General features: G+C 41.3%; 1 protein-coding gene across 2 annotated transcripts in view; it reads right to left on the bottom strand.

Annotated features, from left to right (window-relative positions):
* Positions 1-3,560: 3,560 nt before the first annotated feature.
* The window catches only part of CAMKMT (calmodulin-lysine N-methyltransferase), a 239,654-nt gene continuing 221,303 nt past the window's right edge, over positions 3,561-21,911 (bottom strand). Inside the window, exons 9-11 of one of the 2 annotated variants that reach the window (XM_035111192.2) lie at positions 21,673-21,736; positions 16,071-16,202; positions 3,561-7,440 (exon numbers count right to left, since the gene is read on the bottom strand). In XM_035111192.2, the coding sequence (XP_034967083.1) occupies positions 7,366-7,440; positions 16,071-16,202; positions 21,673-21,736 (271 nt within the window). In that variant the 3' untranslated portion in view covers positions 3,561-7,365. Of the gene's footprint in view, positions 7,441-14,971; positions 16,203-21,672; positions 21,737-21,911 lie in introns of those variants that run through there. The other variant, XM_035111191.2, reaches the window with a different exon arrangement.

The following is a 21,911-nucleotide window of genomic DNA, read 5'->3' as shown; positions in this document are numbered from 1 at the left end:
ATTCTAGTAAATGACTGGGTCACAAATTTAGGAAAATCCTTCTTAAGCAAAAGTGTCTTCAAGACCAGCCTATTTCAGAGTTGGCCATAATAACAGGGTTTTGAAAGCCCAGTGGAGCTTAACCCAGATTCATGAGTCAAAATGTGTCCTCTCTGGCTATGGATTGCCAGATCTGGGCTACCTCATTGAACCTCCATCTTTCTAACTTCTGCACACTTTATGCTCACAAAGAGTTATCAGATCCAAAGGTCCCTGATGGACACAAAGCACTGAAGTTCTTCTCACTGGTTCCAAACCGACTTATGACTGTAACCAAGGAGCCTTTAAGGGGAAATTCTTTAAAAAGATAGGAAACTTATCATACAGGACCAACATTTCAGCGTGGTGTTCATCGGGGGATGACATTTGTGGACAGATTGGCCACCATGCTTATTATTTTTCTTTATAATTTATAACCCACATTTTGTTCATAGACCTTATGTGATATAAGGGGGTGGGGAGAGACAAATACACATTTAAGTTCAACAGATTTATCACGTGGCATGAACTTTGGGAGGTGAGCTGTGGATTACTTCTAATCAGAATTCCAACTACTCAGAGCAGAGCAGAACCAGAGCAGCACTACTCTTTGCTTCAGAAAACATGGGCAGTGTACCCACTGGAAGCTGATCCTACAGTACACCTGATCATACCTGCCAAGTTCCAGCCTGAGAAATAAGGGACCGGACCGCAAGTAGCACTGCCGCCATTTTGGAACTGGGCACAACATCATCAAAAGTCGCTTCTGAGCATGCTCCGCCCAATTCCAAAATGACCGCCGCACCAGAATAAACTGGGAAAAAACAAAAAATCAGTTTTTTCGGCTGGGACAGAAATGTTGAAATAATTTTAATCTGTTTTAGTATTTTAACTTTTGCATGTTTTCATAGAATTGTTGAGTTGGAAGAGACCCTGAGAGTCATCTAGTCCAACTCCCTGCAATGCAGGAATCTCAGCTAAAGCATCCATGACAGATGGTCATCCAACCTCTGCTTAAAGCCTTCAGTGAAGGAGAGTCCACCACCTTCTGAGTCCGTTCCACTGCCGATCAGCTTTCAAAATCTTTATAGAAGCAATCTGGTTTGATCACTTCACCCCTTACATGATTGTTGTTGTTGTTGTTTTGTTGTTTTGTCGTGTCCGACTCTTTGTGACCCCATGGACCATAGCACGCCAGGCACTCCTGTCTTCCACTGCCTCCCACAGTTTGGTCAGACTCATGTTGGTAGCTTCGAGAACACTGTCCAACCATCTCGTCCTCTGTCGTCCCCTTCTCCTAGTGCCCTCAATCTTTCCCAACATCAGGGTCTTTTCCAGGGAGTCTTCTCTTCTCATGAGGTGGCCAAAGTATTGGAGCCTCAGCTTCAGGATCTGTCCTTCCAGTGAGCACTCAGGGCTGATTTCCTTCAGAATGGATAGGTTCGATTTTATTAAAGGTGACTTCCTTCCTCAAAGTAGGAGGAAGATGATGCAAATTAATTTTGACCCAGGCCAGTTAACACTATGGCAATCCTACATGGCTAACCAATGCCAAATTTTGAAAGGAAATGTTCCTTCCTTAGCCAATCCTGTTACATGCATTCTTTGCACTACTGTAAGTAACAGTGGAAGATGAAGGAGGGCTTCCAGAAAGAAGGAAAGACGAGAGACTACAGATCCTAGAGGCAGCAGGCAGGAGATCGGGAAGTTGAGGCATCAGCTGTGCGTGATGGTGGCACACAGCAATTCTTTGAGTCTCAAGTACTGGGACTCATTGAGAGAAGGAATCAAGCAAGGGAGCTTAGAGATTAGGCATAGTAAGGAGCTCAAGAAGCTACAAGGCCAGGTAGAGGTAAAATGAAGAAGCTACAAAACACCCGAAGTTCCCTTTTGCATGGGGCATAATTATTTTTCCCCCCAGGGTGACATAGCACCTATGTATTCCATGACTTTTACAAAGAAGCCTAGGAACAAATCAAGGGCTAATATGGAGGAAAATGTTGATAATGATAACAAGGTTTCCTATTTTCTCTGTGTCACAATGTCTGGCTTATTGAACTGAGTTACTAGCTCTGATGAATGAGGACCACTCTCATAGATACCAGTCTTCTACCACAGATTGTACAGAGCAATCGCCCTTGGAATCTGAAGTTGCAAACCTAAGTATACAGGTGTCAGTCCCTGATAACCCAGAGACTACAGTGTAAACATGGATGAAACAGGAAATATTTAAATGGAACCTTCATTCGGGAGGAATGATTTTATACCTTTAAGTCTGAGTTTGAAACATTAGTGTGTCTAAAAAATACCTGTCACCGGTATTGTTGCAAAATAGTATTGTTGGATTGTTTTCATTTGGTTGGATCAAATGGTAGTGTTCCACAGCCCTAAGAAAAATGAAACAAATCCAAAGTTGTTTTGCTTGTGCTATCATTTGTGCAATTCATCGCACAAGCAAGAAGCATGAAAATGACTCTAAACTTACTGTGCAAACTCTCAAGAGTACTTGCAACACAATACTAGTGGTCATTTCCTCTGTACACACACACACACACACACACACAGAGAGAGAGAGAGAGAGAGAGAGAGAGAGAGAGAGAGAGAGAGAGAGAGAGAGAGAGTTCTTTGGATCCTATCTCATAATTTGAATCCAAAGCTTTATTAGCAGGACTGATAAAATACCGTCTGCTTCCTGAAGTGAAGCAAAAGTGGTACCCCTCCTCTCATTCCACATGCAGATGTGGGCTGCCATGGCAGGTGAATGTTACTTCAACACTGGTGACGGGACTATGTCCTCTGGTGTACCAGAGGGCATTAGGTTAGTGTATAGTGTGCAAAGCACATGTCTCTCAACACCTCGCTGCTGCTCCCTAGCAGCCACCTCATTCTACCCAATGATAGGGCTGGCCTAGTACAGTGGGTTTATCCCTATCCATGAATACAAATATTACAATGAAAGGCAAATAAACATGTAGTAAAGGTAAAGGTACCCTTGACCGTTAGGTCCAGTCGCTGACGACTCTGGGGTTGCGACGCTCATCTTGCTCTATAGGCCGAGGGAGCCGGCGTTTGTCCGCAGACAGCTTCTGGGTCATGCGGACAGCATGACTAAGCCACTTCTGGTGAAACCAGAGCAGCGCACAGAAATTTGGTTTACCTTCCTACCGGAATGGTACCTATTTATCTACTTGCACCTTTTTTGGCGTGCTTCCGAACTGCTAGGTGGGCAGGAGCAGGGACCAAACAATGGGAGCTCACCCTGTCACGGGGATTTGCACTGCTGACCTTCTGATTTGCAAGCCCTAGGCTCTGTGGTTTAGACCACAGTGCCACCCTATTGAATTCCTTTTTTCCTAAAGCAAGGTCATCGACACTGACTGGCTGTGGCTCTCTGGGGGTTCAGATGGGGGTATCTCTCAGCCTTACCCGGTTGATGCTGAGGACTGACCTGAAATCTTCTGCATGCAAAGCAGAACACGAAGCTACAGCTCAACCCCCCCCCACCCGCCAAAAAAACCCCTGTATCATTCTTTTTGGAAAATATTAAAGCAAGATTGTTTTGTATAAGATCGACTGTGGTTTTTCTACTAAGCATTTGAATGGAATGGACACACAGAGAGAGCTGCAAGACACATGTAGAATCTATGCCCTTACTGTGAGCTTAGACCACTCATTATTTCTCCCTGCCTCAGTGCATTCATTCAGCTGTGTTGGAGAGATGAAATTCCATGAAGTACACAATGGTATGTGATCCGGAGTCCATAGGTTTCCCAGGCACCACTCTCAGCTGAAGGATGAAACTGCAGCGAGCAGAAGAAATTATTTCTGCAGCTCCTGATTGGCTGGGTGTGTGTGCATGACAGATACTCAGCCCAATGAAAGCTTCCTGTGTTGCATCCAGCCCTTCACTCTGGATAACCAGAGACCTCCTGCCATCTTTGTGGCTTTTCAGCCTATCTGGCCCTGCTTGCTCTCCCTCTGCCCCATCCCACCTCATCTCGCTTTTGCCTTTTGCCTGCTCCCTTCTCTCCTGCTTTTATTTGAATTGATTTCCCTGGGACTTGCCCTTGCCCTCCATCCACCTCTGCACAAAGATCACTCTGGGATAGAACGACTCTCTGGCAGAAAACCTGACTTATTGTCCACTCTGCCCCAATTGGAGCAAAGTGCCCTTTTCATTTCGGTGACCTCAAAAGAAACGAAAAGGGAAACATTCAAGAGGACATTGGGACATGTACAGTGCAAGCTAAAATGTTCAGAAAATTAAAGGGGAAACCACTGCTAATGGGAGAAAACAACCAACCCCTTAATGCGGCTTGCTTGTAACAGTTCCTGGCATCACCTCCTACGCTTCATCATCTGTAAGCCTCGCTTTCTCTGAAAAAAGCTGCACAGCTCCCCAAAATTATGTTAATCTTGTGCATAAGACATTGTCTGAAAGATCCATTCTCCAAATTTCCAGAAAGCTCTTTTTGTGGTCATGTGCATGCCAATACACATTTCATAATGATTTCCTTTTTCTTTTTCCTGTAACTTTTTCTTCTATTTTCAGTATGCCTGTTTAGTTGTAACTGACATCAGAGTCCTTCCTAGTGCAGCTTATGACAAGAGGTTCATAAGCAGCCATTTCAATATGAATGAGGTTCTCCTTCAGCTGCCTATAAGCCTATGAGAAAACTTGCACCCGTTTATTGTTTCCATTGGTTGTCAGCCCTTGTACAGTGGTTTACATCTTCAGAGCGTTTTCTAATACATTCATTCATTTCAGCCTGCATTCAAGCAACACACCAGTATGTACCGTTTGCCACTGTTAAAGTGTGTGTATGAAAGATTATATTTATATGTACACTAGTTTTAGGATTACATATATCTTTAATAATTTTTCTTTCACGATATGGGAATCATTTCACACAGAGATTTTAACTTTTTATATGTAAAAAAGTCTTTATTAACATTTCTAGAAGTAGAAACAGCATTCAAAGGCTTGTTGAAAATAGTTCATCTAAGGTAAAAGAAAGAAAAATCAAAAGAAGCACCCCACAATAAAACACAAGTTTGAAAAATACCACCTCTGTTTTTTTTTTCTTAGGGTAGGGATTGAAAAGAAGAAATGAAGCAAAATGTTGATGTTATACAATGATCGTAAACAGCGAATGCTACAGTCTAGGCCCCCCAGTCCTTTCATCAATTATATGCATGAGCAAGTTAGCGTCACCATTCAGCCTCAATGCATAAATGTTTGCAGGATCGTGTTCTTAAAACCCCTTCAATTAAACCCTTACGGGATAATAGGCTGCATTTGAGACACCAGCTTGTACTGACATGACAGGCAGGGAAAAGAAACAAACAACAATAATTAGTTGTTCATTTTGATATACTTGTTATCTCCTCAGAGGAAAAAAAGAGTAGAGCAATAATTTCCAGGGTCACCCGAAAAAAGTTGGCAAGTTTATCAATCTGTTATTCTTAAGCACTTTTGAAGAGACACAGAAGATTCATAGTGTGGCTATTTTTTGTGCATCCATTATTACATTTCCTATTGAATATATATATATATACATACATATACATATATATATATATATATATATTCACCTTGTTGGTGTGTGTATATATATATATATATACCTATAGAACGCATACTGATCGAAATGAGAGCTCCGTCTAAGACAAACCTCAGCCACCTCTAAATTCTTATCATTTCTTAGCAGAAATCCCATGCAGTAAGAGTCTCAATGTGAAATCCATAAAATCCATAAAAGGAGATCTACCACTGAAATACTAGGATAAATGGCTGGTTTGCATTGCCCCTGGTCTTTATCCAACACTGAGAATAGACTGCTGTTTTATCAAAAGAGGAATAAATTGCTGTTATTGTGATGTTAGCCCATCACTTGGCATTGCAATTCAGGTTTTTGTGAGAAAGAAATGTATGATCTAACTGCGACTTGACCTGTGCCTTCTGAGATCCATATAGGTGCTCTAATGGAGCATAAAAAGTGTTGAATACAAGTACATGCAAACTGGTGGCGGATAAATGCATTTGAGGAGAGCAGGGACGGGAACAGGACTTTTGTGTACAACTCAGTTTGTTAAACCGAAGATGAAAAGCAGCAAACCAAAAGGTAATTATTTTAATGTATTTCATCAATAAATTGCACAATGGACTGCATTCATATTTGAGACTACCAGAATTCTTTTCTAAAACCAGGATCGCTGTTGAGCGTTTATTATTCTTATTCTTATTATAAAAAAGATTATTTGTGTTTGATAACATAAAAAATATATATTAGGCTGTGAGTTTCTGGGAGTGCTCATTCCCCCCCCCCCCAAAAAAACACCCCAAACCATTTCAAGTTCTGCTTCGAAAGGCAGGTATTGTTTCTGGAATGTAAATGTTAACCAAATATGTGAATTACGTTAGGTTTGAACATATTTCGGGAGCAGGTGGGGGCGTAAAGGAAACCCCACAGCTGCTATAGCATTCAGAATTTCTCAGGCAAGGATCTATCTTTAACAAGAGGTCTGTGGAACAGTTGCAGTTAGATTTCAGTACTGATAAAGCCTCACTTTTCATTCATAGCCAGAGCACTCTTCTTGTACCTAAACAGATAATAAGTACCCAGCACACTCCCCCTTCTTGACACAACACACTGAGACTAATCACACATAATTGGAGAGGAGGAGCAGAGGGAATGGACAAGGCATTGTGTCCAGGGGACAAATGGTCAGTTTATGAGGCTTTGGTTTGAGGCAGTAATTTCTTATACATCTACAGGGAAAGGACCAAAAGAAGAAGAAGAAGAAGAAAATCACCATGTCAAAAAACATTAACTGATTAAACATTAAGCAAAGCAAGTTTGAAGCATTTCGCTCTGAAAGGGGGAGGGAAACCCATAAGGCAAATTTCAAGAAAAGCACGAGGGAGAAAGGAGGGTGGGTGGGTGGGAATCAAAATATATCATGAGGTTATATAGAATATGATGTGATGTCTGGTCTGTCCAGTTCAGTTGGTCAGGCACAACCACAGAACATATGCTTTTTTTTCAAATATTAAAAGGAAAGGCTGTTGTTGTTGTTTTCTTGAAGAAACTCGGTGCGCGACGACAGCCACAAGCAGAGAGAAATAAAGCTCGCTTAAGGCTTCAAGTCTTATCAGACTTGCTTTTTAAGAAAACGGATGCACAAGTTCTAAGACCAATGTACTATGCAGCTGTGGTCTCCCTTCTGAAGAAGCAATGAAAACTTTTGCCCACTTTTGGTTATACCTAAAATGGCACATTCATATAGCTATCTATCCCCCACTCCCTGCCCTTTGTAATCAAAGCATATCCACCACATATTCTCTCAATGTTTGGTTAAAATAAGAAGATATGGGTAGTGGAGGTTTTCGTCATAAATGCTTTTTTCTTCTTTTTTCAACTGCAATTTTAAAGAGAGAGAGAGAGAGAGAGAGAGACAAAGAACAGCAATATTAGCATATTTTAATGACGTGGACACAAAATCTTATTCACTGAGACTCTTCCAGCGAATATTTGAGAGGGTTATATTGCTTATAGCAACAATTACATTTAAAAGAGGATCACAAATATGGAATAGTGTGTATATATATATATATATATATATATATATATATATATATATATATATATATATATATCACAATATATCTATCAATATCTATCTCATATATATCAATATATCTATCACAATTTTGCATGCCCCCCGTAGCTTTATAACAAAATTGTTCATGGGAAAAATGCATGCATAAATGGAATCGATAGATTCACTCCGTTGATCAGAGTTCATTCCAGTTATGTGCCGTATCTGAAATATATGAAAGCTAAAACTACAACTTAAAAGTATAAGACTACAGGACTTTTAACAGATACATCATTTAAGATCGCCAGCCATTTAGGAAGTCCTGTAATGCTTTTACACACAAGGCATTTCACCGATCTCTAAGTCATTTCAAGCCCTTAATGCAGCTCTGAGGGGTTTATGTAGTAATAATGTACAATTCAAAAATTCTTCTCTTAATACAGAATTAGTACAACCCTATCTTGGCTACAAGAATTGTGTGAAGCTCACCAACTCACACACAATGTAAAATGAATTCACTTTTCAAATAAATACTCATCTAGGTGAGTGTCCAGAAATAGTTTATTTACAAAAAAAAAACCAAACCAATTTGCTGCCTGAAAATAGTTTACTTGCTAAAGATTTTTTTTTTGCCTGAAATCTCCCATAAAATTTAGAAACCTTCAATGCAGCAATTTCCTCTACAATACTGTGTGTGTATATATACTTGTATATGTGTATAGATATATTTCAGATGTAGACCAACACAAATCTGAAAGATACAAGTAAAGGAAAATTTCCCATTCCATTCTTTCCCATTCAAACAAGATTATTTTCTCTTCTGTAAGAGGACCTATATGTTTTAGCTGGGTTTTGGCATAATAATTACTAATGATATATAAGCATAGGTGTTTCCATACCCTTTTATTTAAAGAATAGGCTACCACCTATGGGAAAAGGGGGTGGGTGGGTTGTATGAACGAATGTATTTAAATTCTTATCAATATTCTTAAGAAATGGTGATTGACTTCTGAGTACCTATAACTTTAAAAACCGGTGGTTCACTTTGCTTGCAGAAGGTGACTGGTTGGGTTTAAAGAAACAGACAGCCTTTTCAGTGGATTTCTGACCTGGCATTCAAATAAATCCACTTTTTCAGCAGCCAAGGCATTTTATTTCAAAGTGACAAAAAGTACTCTGCCACCATGGATATGAGCTGACGTATGTGGCATGAACTTTCATGCCAAACCTGCCAGAATAAACAAATACTCTTGAAGGACCAACTGTCCTTTTTGCTGCTACAAATGTGTCTATTTTTTTTAATTTTGATTCTGAAATCTTCCCGTTTAGAAAACAAAAAGGAGATCCCAACACTTCCAGCTGAAGGCAGGATTTCTCTGCTTGCATTTTTCAACCTGTTTGCTGGAATGGAAACCAACAAGCAACAAATAACGTATAGAGAGAATTGGCAGGGGGTGGGGTGGAGAGAGTATCTTTTGGGGGAATAAACTTTGAATGGGCAAGGATGCCTTTATTCTGAAGTGGTTTGGGTCAGCAACCTCACTAACCCAGTGGCAATATATTGCAAACCCTCCAAAGTAAACCCCCTAAGTCTAAGAAAAACTGCTCTTGTTTAGGGATGTGGCAGATTTGTTATGCCCCCAGTACTCTTTTAACCTGAATTCTCTAGTGACCTCTGGCGGCCGGCACAAAGTATCCATTACAGAGTTTAAGCACAACCCAGACCCAGCTACGCCATTCCAGATTAGCAGGGGGATGTTAAACAAATAAAGAAATGTCACAAAGCCATGTATTACTGCAACCTGTTATCCCGCCATAAGTGCATCGGAAACATAACATTATTGTACTCATATATGCATACAGACCCATTTGCAAACAGTGCATATGTTCCAGACTGGAATATTATGCAGAGTGTTATTGCTCACATCATGGTCGCACTTCTGAGCCCAATTAATGATTGTAATTTTATGAAACGGAAAAAAAAACCCAAACCCTCACAAACCTGCCTTTTGAAACCCATGAACGACTAAAAGCAAATTGTGAATAAAACAATTTTTCAATTTTGCAGGCAAGAGAGGGGTGGGGAGAGAGCGAGAGAGGCCTATGAGGACTGAAATAAATTATATGGCTGCTCTTAGTAGCATTATGCTTTACCTCCTAATTGGATGTAACACACTCAGACCCACGGGGTGAACAGCAGCAGCGGGAGAGGAATTCATACTGTTTACCCTTTACAGTAGCCACAATTATCAACAGCACACCATACAGATTATAAGCACCAGCCACTCATAATGTGGCATTTCAAATAGATAAGGAGAAAGGCAATATGACCATTCTTTTGACATCACATCCAGAGCGCATATTGTGGGATGTGGGGTGTGTGTTTTTTTTTAAGCCACCTCTGCTTTGTTGTATTATTCTTAAAACATGAGTAGGCATTATACAAATGCTTACATTTTTACGACTTATTTCAACCGAAGGAAAGGCACTCTTTAGGCTTCAAAACATGTACAGTCCAAAGGAGTATTTTAACATATATTTGCAAGGAAACATAATCCAGGTTTGCCAGTGTCTGTGTGCATGTGTAAACACATAAATCTCAGTTATAAGCTACATATTCTAAAGAGTTATTGACTATGTAACATGAAAACAGGAAAACATTAAATCACACATATGTTTAAAAGGGAAAGAAATAAAAAGCCATTCACACATTTTCATTAATATATATATATATATATATCTCCCTGCCTTCTGCTGTTTGGCTTCTGAACAGGATGATTTCGTGATGTGGGGGCAATTTTAAACAAAAGCACTGGCATAAAGTGTAGGAAGGGCCCAGTTTTGATTACAGGCTTGCTTTTTAACGGAAATAAAATTTCACAGCTAACAATGAGAGGTGAAAAGTTTAAGAGGCAAAGCTGTTCCTCCTGATCACTGACTGTTAATCAGCTTCATGGGTGGTTGCCTAAATCTGTGGATTTTTTTTTTGTTTTTTGTTACTTGCACTACTGCCAAGATTGTAACTAATTTTTCCCCCTGTTGTAGGAGGAGGGGTGAACAACTCCCCATAGAAGGCAGCTGTGTACGAGTGACATGAAGCACTAATGCAGAGGGCAAAATTAAAATTCATGAATCTCTTCACAACCATTTGTGTAACAAGATTAAGACGGGACAGCAGAAAATAGCTGCATTATCAGGCTTCTTACAGTTCTCCAGCTGGTTACGCTCTATTCCAAAACAGTAGGGATAAGAGGATAACATGAAGCCAAAAGGAAAACGCCTCTCCTTCGTTTGGAGCAAACTCATCCTAGGGAAAGATGAGGCTTGGGAAGGGGCATATAACAAGAAAAGAGATCTGTAAGTCAATGCGCAAACTTTTAACTGGGATTTACAAATTGCAGGAAGCTTATAATAAGGCAGCAGCCAAAACCACACTATTGCAATCGTCACTTTTGGAAACCGGATAATCTGGTCCTTGCCCACATTTTTATTTTAAAAGGAAAAGGCGCCTAAAGGAGGCTGTTTAGGTTCATCAGCAATTTAGATAACGTTAAATAATGAACTAGCATTGTCATGGATGTCTGAATTTGGGGGGGAAATGAGATATCCTCTAACACTGCAGAGCTGAAATCAGGAACATGTTCAAACACCCCAATTCTCACCCAAACCTATTAATACATGCACATACATGAAGGAAGTACGTACTTTTCCTTCAGTGTGCTGCATTCATTGACTCAGCAACAGCCTCTCCTTCTCTTAACACCCCCACAAGAAGGTGATGGTTCATTGAAAACCAGAGTTGTACTATTATATGTTATCTTCAGTTCCTAACATACCTCAGCAGCTGCATCGTGCAAATGGCAGGCAGTGCCTTGCAGAGTAAGAACACCAGGCCCATCTAGTCCCACCATCCTGTTCTCACAATGGCCAACCAGGTGTCCCTGGGAAGCTCACAAACAGGAATTGAGGGCAACAGCACCATCCCCACTTATCTTCCCCAGCAACTGGCACACAGAAGCATACCTTGCACATAGAACGTAGCCCCCTCTTCCATTAATTTGTCTAATCCTCTTTAAAAGCCATTCAAACTGGTGGCCATCATTATATGGCCACCAAGCCACTTAGGATGCTTCCAGCCTGATGTTTATTGTGGGATCAGGTCTCCTCGTGAATGCAAATTTTTTTTTTGCAGCATCCACATGTCATTGGCATCAAAACGCTACTGTGCATCCCCACCCACTTTAATAAAAAACATATTGCCAATGTCCCGCTAGTGATATCTGAATTTGTTGTTGTTTAGTCGTTTAGTCGTGTCCGACTCTTTGTGGCCCTATGGACCAGAGCATGCCAGGCACTCCTGTCTTCCACTGCCTCCCGCTGTTTGGTCAGACTCATGTTGGTGACTTCGAGAACACTGTCTAACCACCTCGTCCTCTGTTGTCCCCTTCTTCTAGTGCCCTCAATCTTTCCCAGCATCAGGGTCTTTTCCAGGGAGTCTTCTCTTCTCATGAGGTGGCCAAAGTATTGGAGCCTCAGCTTCAGGTTCTGTCCTTCCAGTGAGCACTCAGGGCTGATTTCCTTCAGAATGGATAGGTTTGATCTTCTTGCAGTCCATGGGGCTCTCAAGAGGCTCCTCCAGCACCATAATTCAAAAGCATCAATTCTTCGCTGATCCGCCTTCTTCATGATCCAGCTCTCACTTCCATACATCACTACTGGGAAAACTATAGCTTGAACTATATGGACCTTTGTTGGCAAGGTGATGTCTCTGCTTTTTAAGATGCTGTCTAGGTTTGTCATTGGTTTTCTCCCAAGAAGCAGGCGTCTTTTAACGGTGCAGCTGCAATCAGTCATCGGAGCCATCCTGCACGGGCTCAGACAGCCTTGGTGCCTTCTCTTGCATTTACCCCCTTCTCCAAGCCTATGCAGCTTGGGACCCTCCAAAGCAAATGCAGCCCACTAGCAGCCACATAACGCAGAGTGCATAACAAGCTTCCCCTCCTTCCATCAAGTCCCTGATGGGCTGCTGGCATGCATGACTGGTGGGTTGTGTTCAGCTTGGTGCATTACAAGTTGTGTCGTGCCCCCACCTTTGTTTTTTGCTATCACAAAAGTGGATGCTTGTTTCCAGGTGGACCTAATTTTCACATGGTGAACAATGCTTTGTTTCTTTATCTAAAGAATCCTTACTCTGCTCTTCAGCCATAAATGGCTCCAAGAGTGGCTTACAGATTGCTAACAAACAAGTCAGACCTGTCCATAGACGTACAATGCAAAAAAGACATGAAGACAAAGTGAGAATTGATTGGGAGGGTGGATGGAAGGGAGGAGGAAATAAGCAAACTCAGGTACACATTCCTAGCAACAAGTTCTTCTAATTCCCAGATGGGGTGGAGAGGAGGACCCAAAAGTTGCAGATCTTTCAGCTGCAGGTAGAATGGTCCTGGCTTCCCTTCTCTTCCCTCCTGACTGCTGCCAGGTGGAAGTTAGGTGCTGCTTGTGCAATAGCATAAAGTTGTTTCAAGAAGAGGATTATCTCCAGTGGTGGCAGGCAAACAATTTGCATTTCGGGAAATACTAACCCAAATATTTTGCATAATTCCAAGACATGTAGAAGGCAAAAGAAGTGGATGAAATGGGATTACTTGCAGTGTATTGACACACCTTGTATTTGTGAAACCTAATATGGAAGATCTGCTTTTGCTTCTGATAGCGTGGACCGGGAATATGTTGCAAAATCGGGAAACGGGTGTGTCAGATTCTTCTAGAAGTCTTAAATAAAGGGGAAACGCCTCTTGAGATTTTAACACAGGAGTTACACCCAGAAGCCCCTTTCACAACCAACTCCATAACAAACAGAAATCCTAGTTGATTACCCAGGAAAAGTAACTTTTGTAGTCCTGGTGAACCCACCACAATGAATTCTAGAATCTTGACAAACCTTCCCCAAACCTGGTTCCCTCCAGATGTTTTGGACTACAACTTCTATCAGCCCCAGCAAACAAGGCCAATGGGATTTGTAGTCCAAAACACAGAATATCTCTCTTTGACACTGCAGGGGGATAGATAGGATAAACAGCCTCAGGCTAAAGCTGGACAGTGACATTGACATGTAACTCTGGCAGTTCAAGCTCTGGCTCTTTAAGGAGCTGCAAAAGCTGAGACAAGAATGGCTTGTGTGACTGCTTGTAAGTTCTATCCGTGGGTAGATCACTGAACATAATGCAAGAGGAGCTGTCCTATTGAGTCCACCATGCTATTTTCAACAAGGAGGCAAACCAGATACCTGCAGGGAACACACTAGCAACTGGTGATAAATGACATCCTGCTTCCAAACCTGGGGATTCCTTTGGGCGGCTGTGTCTAATAATAATAATAATAATAATAATAATAATAATAATAATAATAATAAATTTAATACTCCGCCCACTCTGGGTAGCTTCCAACAGAATATTAAAGACACGATAAAACATCAAACATTAAAAACTTCCCTAAACAAGGCTGCCTTCAGAAGTCTTTTAAAAGTAGGATAGTTGCTTATTTCCTTGACATCTGATGGGAGGGTGTTCCACAGTGTGGGTGCCACTACCGAGAAGGCCACCTGCCTGGTTCCCTGTAACCTCACCTCTTGCAATGAGGGAACTGCCAGAAGGTCCTCAGAGCTGGACCTCAGTGTCTGGGGTGAACGATGGGATTGTAAAGCCCACAATATATTTACCTAAGCTAGTGGCCCTCAGCACATCGTGCTGCATCATACTTTGTGTGAAGACCTATTTTCTCTTTTGCCTGCTCTGAACCTTCTGCCAGTAAGTTTCATTGGATGAACCTGGACTCTAACATATTTTCTACTACAATTCCCCTGTTTTCTTCTGAAGTACAATTTAGTTTAGCTTTTCCTCATGGGGAAGTTATATAACAGCTCCCTCACTGGCCTATGGATCTCAGACGCTGACCTTGCTGCAACTGTCCTATTCTGGCTTCAGGATGCAGGTGGATTGATCCTTGTTGTACAGTATCCAAGTATGGACACCATATTAAGCCTGGGCTTGACCATGGCATTTCCAACATGAATGTTATTTGCCATGCCTGACCTTGTGGGGAGTTTTGAGCCTATGGACCGCATTCGTGTGTTAGAACGAAACAACAGTGGCTGAAATAGCACTGCATTGTGAAAACTGTCTGGCCTGCTCCTTCATGCATGTGGCTTTTAGTTGACTGTGTCAAATATTAGATAAATGAACTTATGAGCCAACAGCAGCCATTAGGCAGAGAGAAAACCGTGATGGCAGCTATTTAATGCACCATTATGAAGACACTATACTGCTGAGCCACTTGACCATTTCAGCTCCACCTGTACTTCCTGGCTTAAGACAGAGAGGAAGCCATGAAAGGAGCTGCTCACATTAGCACTGTGGCGTCTTTCCATGTGGCAGCAATATGGTGGTTGCCTCTTACATATTCCTTTCTGCATAGCTTAGTTTGAACTGGGGCTCCGTTCAGGCACAGAGAATCAGAACATCTGCTTCCTGTTCTACCCTGTTCTACCCAGATGGCCCTAGCCATGGTTTGTGGCACAGGAGACTGATCAGAGGCATTTGGAAGATCCAGCCAACTGCTTGATGGAGTCTTCCATAGGGACAGAGAAGGAGAAAAGGAAAAAGAAAAGGGAAGGAAGTAGTTCTCATAAAAGATTCCAATTCTTGGTGTTAGTTGTACAGTGAACTAAGCCTCCCCCAAGAAATAACTCTGATTTTGATAAGTAGGGCTGTTAAGCATGGAAGAAGGGAATTTCTAAAAAGTTTTTTTGTGTTGCCTTCTCTCCGTCTACATTTATATGGAGTAAAAGAGAAGAGTGATAACAAGTCGCTTTATGTAAGCAAGCTTAGAAATCACACTCAGATAAGAGCCTTTGACCTAAATCTTGTAGTGCCTAGATCTGAAATATACCCCCACAACGGTGGAATTCAGTATGAGATTTAGCAGCTTGAAGCTGCCAACTGACCCAGCCATAAAACAGCTAGATAAGGATTTAAACCACAATATGATACAATTAGACATTCACCTCCTATTTATTTTCATATATTCCAACATTAAAGGGAGTTAACAGCTTCAAGCTTTCGGCTTAAAACGGATGTGCTTGCTTGCCATAGATGTGTATGAGATGAGCTAAATTAAACATATGAATGTTTTGAATTAGACCCTTATGAATGAACAGATTAGTTCTGTGGAAATGGTAAACAGGAGAAGCTTCTATAAAGCTCTTCTAGACTTGCAAAGATAAAGGATGGTTCTTCCACACAGAATAATCAGATACAAAAAAAATAGCTATTTGGAAGCAGCACACCTAAGAGTACTTTAATCAAACATTTAGGTTACCTGCCAAAAGGACCATGATCTCTTCGAAATGCAATGCGGATTAAAGTGTTATCTGACATGAGCAGAAAACTAACCTTGGAGTGGAAGTTTGAAATGTGCTCATCATAATTTTCATGTCTTTGGATAGAGAAACCAGCTTTTTCAGCTAGATTGCAAAACTGGTTCAGTGTATTCCCTCTGATTGGAGCAAATACCATCGCTTTCCCCTAGAACATTAAGAAGAACATTTAAACATTTTTTATTTAAAATTGTAAATAAATCACCTTTGGCACAAGCGTGATAAAAAAAATTCAAGGAGCTCATTAAAGCAGTCATTGTTCTGTTGGGAAAGTATTATTCACAGTTGGAAAGTAAATGGTTCAGCTGCTTGACTAAAGAGACTCAAATAATATTTACACCTAAATGTGATCAAACTTATTTCACCTTGCCCATACATGTTAGAAAGTTTGCTACGTGTCTTAAACACAACAGAACTATCATTACTACACAAATTGCAAAGAAAATTGAGTTGAATTCATCTTCCATTTCATTCACAATTAGGATGGATATACACAATGGGTTGTATCCCAAAGTTATGAAAGTGGAAGGTTTATCAGTGGCATCTACTGATACTCTACTGATACTCTTTGTCGATTGCTCCACCATTGTCAGGACCAAAAGGAAAGGCAGTGAACTAGTAGGTTGCAATGGTGAAATGGGGCTCTTGTCAGTGTGTGGCAAGGGTGTGAGCCCTCAGCAGATGCCAGCCATGATTCATGATTCTAGAATCCTTGATTCTAGCGCTGATCTTAAGGTACTTAACCTGGGCAATTCTTGGCTCTTCTACTGGAAATGAGAACTCACAAAGCCCTGGCCTTTTTAACACCTGACCTGGGAGGGCAGGGCCTGAGGCTGCAGAGGTGTTGTTTGGGTGGGAATTGCTTCTTCTTCTTTTGGGGGGGTCTCTTTTGCTGTGATTTATGTGGAAACTCTTCAGTTTGGTTTTGCATTTTTGTATTTACTATTCATGGCTACTTTTGTTATGTTGTAGTTATGTATTTTTTCATGATGTAAGCCGCCTTGAGCTTGGCTTGAATGGTGGCATACAAATAAAATTACGTACGTATGTGTTTATGTATGTTATTGTACAAATGGCATTTTCCTGATCCCTCCTCACTGCTACTCCATTGAAAAGCATCGCCCAAAGTTGGAGGACACTTAGGAGAGACCTGGGTTTTGGCACAGAGATGCGGCTGGCGCTGTGGGCTAAACCACAGAGCCTAGGCTTGCCGATCAGGAGGTCGGCGGTTCGAATCCCCGCGACAGGGTGAGCTCCTGTTGTTCGGTCCCTGCTCCTGCCAACCTAGCAGTTTGAAAGCACGTCAAAGTGCAAGTAGATAAATAGGTACCGCTCTGGCGGGAAGGTAAACGGCGTTTACATGTGCTGCTCTGGTTTGCCAGAAGCGGCTTTGTCATGCTGGCCACATGACCTGTAAGCTGTACGCTGGCTCCCTCGGCCAATAGTGCGAGATGAGCGCCGCAACCCCAGAGTCGGTCACGACCGGACCTAATGGTCAGGGGGTCCCTTTACCTTTACCTAGCTATAGAGGAAAAAAGGTAACTGGAGAAAAATGGGTTGTAGCAGCTTGCATGAATGGAAACCTTGCTCGCACAAGGCATCTTCATCAATTTTCTCCAACTATCAGCTCCTGCTGCAGTCCTCTTGCCACATCTCAGACCCTTCCAAAGGGTCCCCAACCTCCAGGGAAGGCTTTTCAGTGAACTGCATTGGGGCAGAGAGGGCAGAAAAGCTCCATTGTGCTTTCTGCTTGTGTAAAGCTTGGATACAACCCAATGGACTTAGCCACTTTGTAGTAGCTATTCACCATTGTCTCAAGATGGACTTTAACACAGAAATAATCTTGTTCAATCTATGTTTGGCTGTACTCATCAATGCACCCAGAAAATGAAAGGCCTGAAGTTTGTGATACTAGTAGAGTTCAATGTGTGCTTCATAATGCTCTCCATTTTGCAGAGCAATTGGAAGAAGCGGACCACAGTGGGGGGGAAACAGTTGTGCGACTCAGCCCCAAAGCTGCCAGTTTATGGGCCAATTCATATAATAGCTGAAAGGTGAAACCGTTTTCATTAAGATCATCTAGAGCAAAGGCAATTGCAACTAATGCAAACAAGACCCAGAACCATACACTTGGGACCTCTCAGGAAAGGTGGGTTAGAAATGTTTAAAATATATAAATAATGTAAATGGACAACTATTGAATAAAACCTTATGTGCATAAAATATGGAGGGGAAATGCAAACTTCTGTGCCACACTGTTTAGTTGTTGACTTATTTCTTATGTTTTGTGGATTATGCTTTTACAAGTGAGACTTGCAACAAACTGCTGCAGTGTTCAGTACTCCTGTTCAGGCTTTTCAGCAGTCATAATCCATCCCATTTCCTCCCCCCCCCCAACTCAATGTTATGTTGCCACTGAGCATGCCCAGTCCTCACTGAGCTGTTTTTCTTTCTTTCCTGCAAGCTCTTAAGGTTTGAATTTTTTTTGTACTTCTACGAACCTTGCAGTTCCCTCAAGCCTGCCAATACATCCGTCTAATGTGAAGATGTTGCTATTTTGTCTGCATAAGGATTGGCGCTCATAGAATGAGTTAATAACGATTCATTTATAACAGGGGCGAGGAACCTTTTTCAGACTGAGGCCACATTCCTTCATGGACAACTTTCTGGGGGCTGCATGCCATTGATGGGCAGGGCCAGAGGCAAAAATGGGAGGAACAATGGATGTGATTCCAACCTTGCACAGTAGGCCACATTCTAGCTGCACAAAAGTCACAGGTTTCTGTAAGCTGCCAACACACACCCCATCCTCCATCAAAGCAAGTAAAGGTCATTCCAGCTAGGGAAAACACTGATAACTTTTTACAAGGCAGCTACTGATGCTAAACTGATTTACACTGGTAATGAATACATGTTGTCTTCTGTATTTGCAAGGCAGTGTATGTAAAAATTGAATGTGAGTTCTCATTCTCCATGGTTCAGTTTTCTTCCTCGAATCTCTAAAACTGAAAATTCATTGGGGGGGAGGGGTAGTTGAAAGATGCTTCATCTCTAGCGTTAACACATTTGCATGACCACAAAGTCACTATGCAATGTAAATCCTGCTGTTTTTGCACTCTGCAGATGCTGATACGATTTTTTAAATAGTTGATAACCTATTGTAGGACAATTATGTTTTTCTAGCATTTCATTTAAATTGATGGAAGGCAGGCGATTAAACTGGTTTCCAAGTTTAATTTGACCAGTCGTGTTGGTATCAGTGCATACTAGCCTCTCCCAACCCAAGTGCCCTCCAGATATTATTGGACTACAACTCCCATCATCCACAATATCCGACAGGCACCATATTGGCTACTCCTGATGTAAGATGTTTGCAGGCTCATCTCGAGGGCACCTGTTCAGGAAGGCTGATGTATACATTAGTGCACACCCACCCACATACATTACCACAACCCTTTCCTAATTGCTGGGTTCTCATCGTCATTGTTGCTGGTACTGAAAAAGCAACTGGCTCCCTGCTACTGCCACTTTTCCAAGAGAGTTCAGTGGAACTTGGATAATCTGTTAGAGATATCTCAAAAGAAAAGCAAGTATCCCTAGCCTCTGGGCTTTCACTGTACGAATGGACGCTGTGACCCAAATACCACCAACAGACACTAGACCGGTCCACTTAGGGGAAAAGGCAGCATTAAAATGAAGCAACGCAAAGGAGAGGGAGAGCAAGAAACTCATTTCGGGAAAGTACAAGCATTAATTATCTAGGAGGGAAATGGTGAGAAACTGATTTGTACATAAACAACGATGCTGGAAAACTCAAAATATTTGAAGAGACCCAGAGGCAATTGTGTAGTATGAATTAAGCATGAGCCTACAATGCAATGTAACTAATGCATTTTGGCTACATTCTCAAATACATGGAGGAACAAGTTGTGAAGTATACAGAGGTCAACATTTCATTCAAGCTAGAATTTGAAAGCGGAAAAAACCCCTCTCACTCTGTCATCCAATCCCTCTTTGGTCTGACATCATCTTCGCACAGATAGCATAATGAACTGTTTGGCAAAGGGTCACCCCATTCTCACATGCCAGACAGGAACCTAACATTGGGATACCAAGTATTCCAAGGGCACAGAAGAAAGGATCAAGATGACTTGCTTTATCAGGGTGAATGTGCTTCCCTTTGTCCCTGCTCTCCCTGGGAAAGCAATGCAAAAGGGTTTGGGCTTTTGGGCTCCTTCAGGTGAGTTGGAGCCATGCTCACCCTGGCTCATGAAGGTCAAGTACAAGAAGGTGAGAGTGCGTCTGGCTTCAATTTTCAATGCCCCACTCACACCCACCCACCCCCTTGAAAAGCTGGTGGTGGTGGGGTTACTTGCACTGGGGTGCTTTCAAACTGCTAGGTTGGCATAAGCTGGGACAAAGCAACACGAGCTCACCCTGTTATGCAGATTTGGACTGCTGACTTTCCGATTGGCAAGCCCAAGAGGCTCAGTTGTTTTGACCACAGCACCACCCTAGTCGCCTTTGACTGGACTTAACCGTCCAAGCTGGGGTTAACTTAACATGTGGCTGTTCAGCCCTACCTCCAAGAAACAATTCTTGACCATGTTAAGCTGTTTATTTATTCTGGCAAGTATTTAGTGATTGGGTTTAAGGAAGATGCTCTGTTAAGAGTGGATTGCTTTTAATGTATTTCATATTTAAATATTTAATTTGCTCAAGTGTTTAATACGCTGCCTTTAAATATTGTTACCAGCTCTAACCTTTGAGGATATTTTTTTTAAAAAATCAAATGATTTACCTAGAATGATATAAAGAGATAAATTTATTTTTTGGTCTGAAACAAATGTGCACACGTCAGGAATTTTAAGTTCATATAATGAGCAGCAGCTAAACCATCATATAACATATGTTCCCCATCCAGTCCCAATATATATACTTGTTGTCACGCACTGTTGTATTTACCATGTCCTACCATTTATAATAATTTATAATATGTAAATGTATAGCTTACTTACAAGAGAGAGAGAGAGAGAGAGAGAGAGAGAGAGAGAGAGAGAGAGAGAGAAAGAAAGAAAGAAAGAAAGAAAGAAAGAAAGAAAGAAAGAAAGAAAGACAAAAGAAGCAGAGTTTTAGGCTATGGATCAGTCTAAGGATTTTATTCACTTAATATAAGCAGCAATGAAAGACATAAAAATGGTACTTTGCAATAAATAAATAAATACACAATGACAAAGGTTACCATTGAAGGGATTATAAATGACAGAAGCCAACATAAAAACTTTCAATATCGGAATTTTACTTTAATATGAAGACATTGTTATCAAAGGGAAATACTCAAGAAACGCTTTGATAAAAATAATCTCACACTATCTTTGAAGCGGTTTCATTTATTTTACTACCCACTGTGTTCCTTATCAGAAGGCCAAGTATAAGAAGTTTCCTAGTTTATGATTAGGAAGGAATCTGATAGATTAGAAGACTCAATTGAAGTTGGACATAATAAGTATTAAAGTATTACATGACATTAATCCTGCCATTCCATTACTCTCTCAATCATTGTGCACAGACTAATTATTCTGAAGCCCGTGTTCAGGAGAAAATAGAAACATACTTACACTGGGCTGGAGTAATCTCTTTATTGCATCCACAAGGCTAGCTCTGTACTGGTCCAGAAACAGGCTGACATTGAGAAGAGAACAGAATCCAGATTAAAAAGGGGTTTCAGTTCTAATGATACTAATGCAGATAAGTACAAGGCTAATTACATATGTTTACACATTGCTGTGAAGGAGAAATTGAGGTCTAAATTCCTTCCAGTTCATGCACTTTTAAAACAAGAAAACAAACAAACTCT

The sequence above is a fragment of the Zootoca vivipara genome, chromosome 3, assembly GCF_963506605.1.
Source record: "Zootoca vivipara chromosome 3, rZooViv1.1, whole genome shotgun sequence".
Taxonomy (NCBI): Eukaryota; Metazoa; Chordata; class Lepidosauria; order Squamata; family Lacertidae; genus Zootoca; species Zootoca vivipara.
Note: the sequence above shows the minus strand (reverse complement) of the source record. Positions and strands in the feature narration are given on the sequence as shown.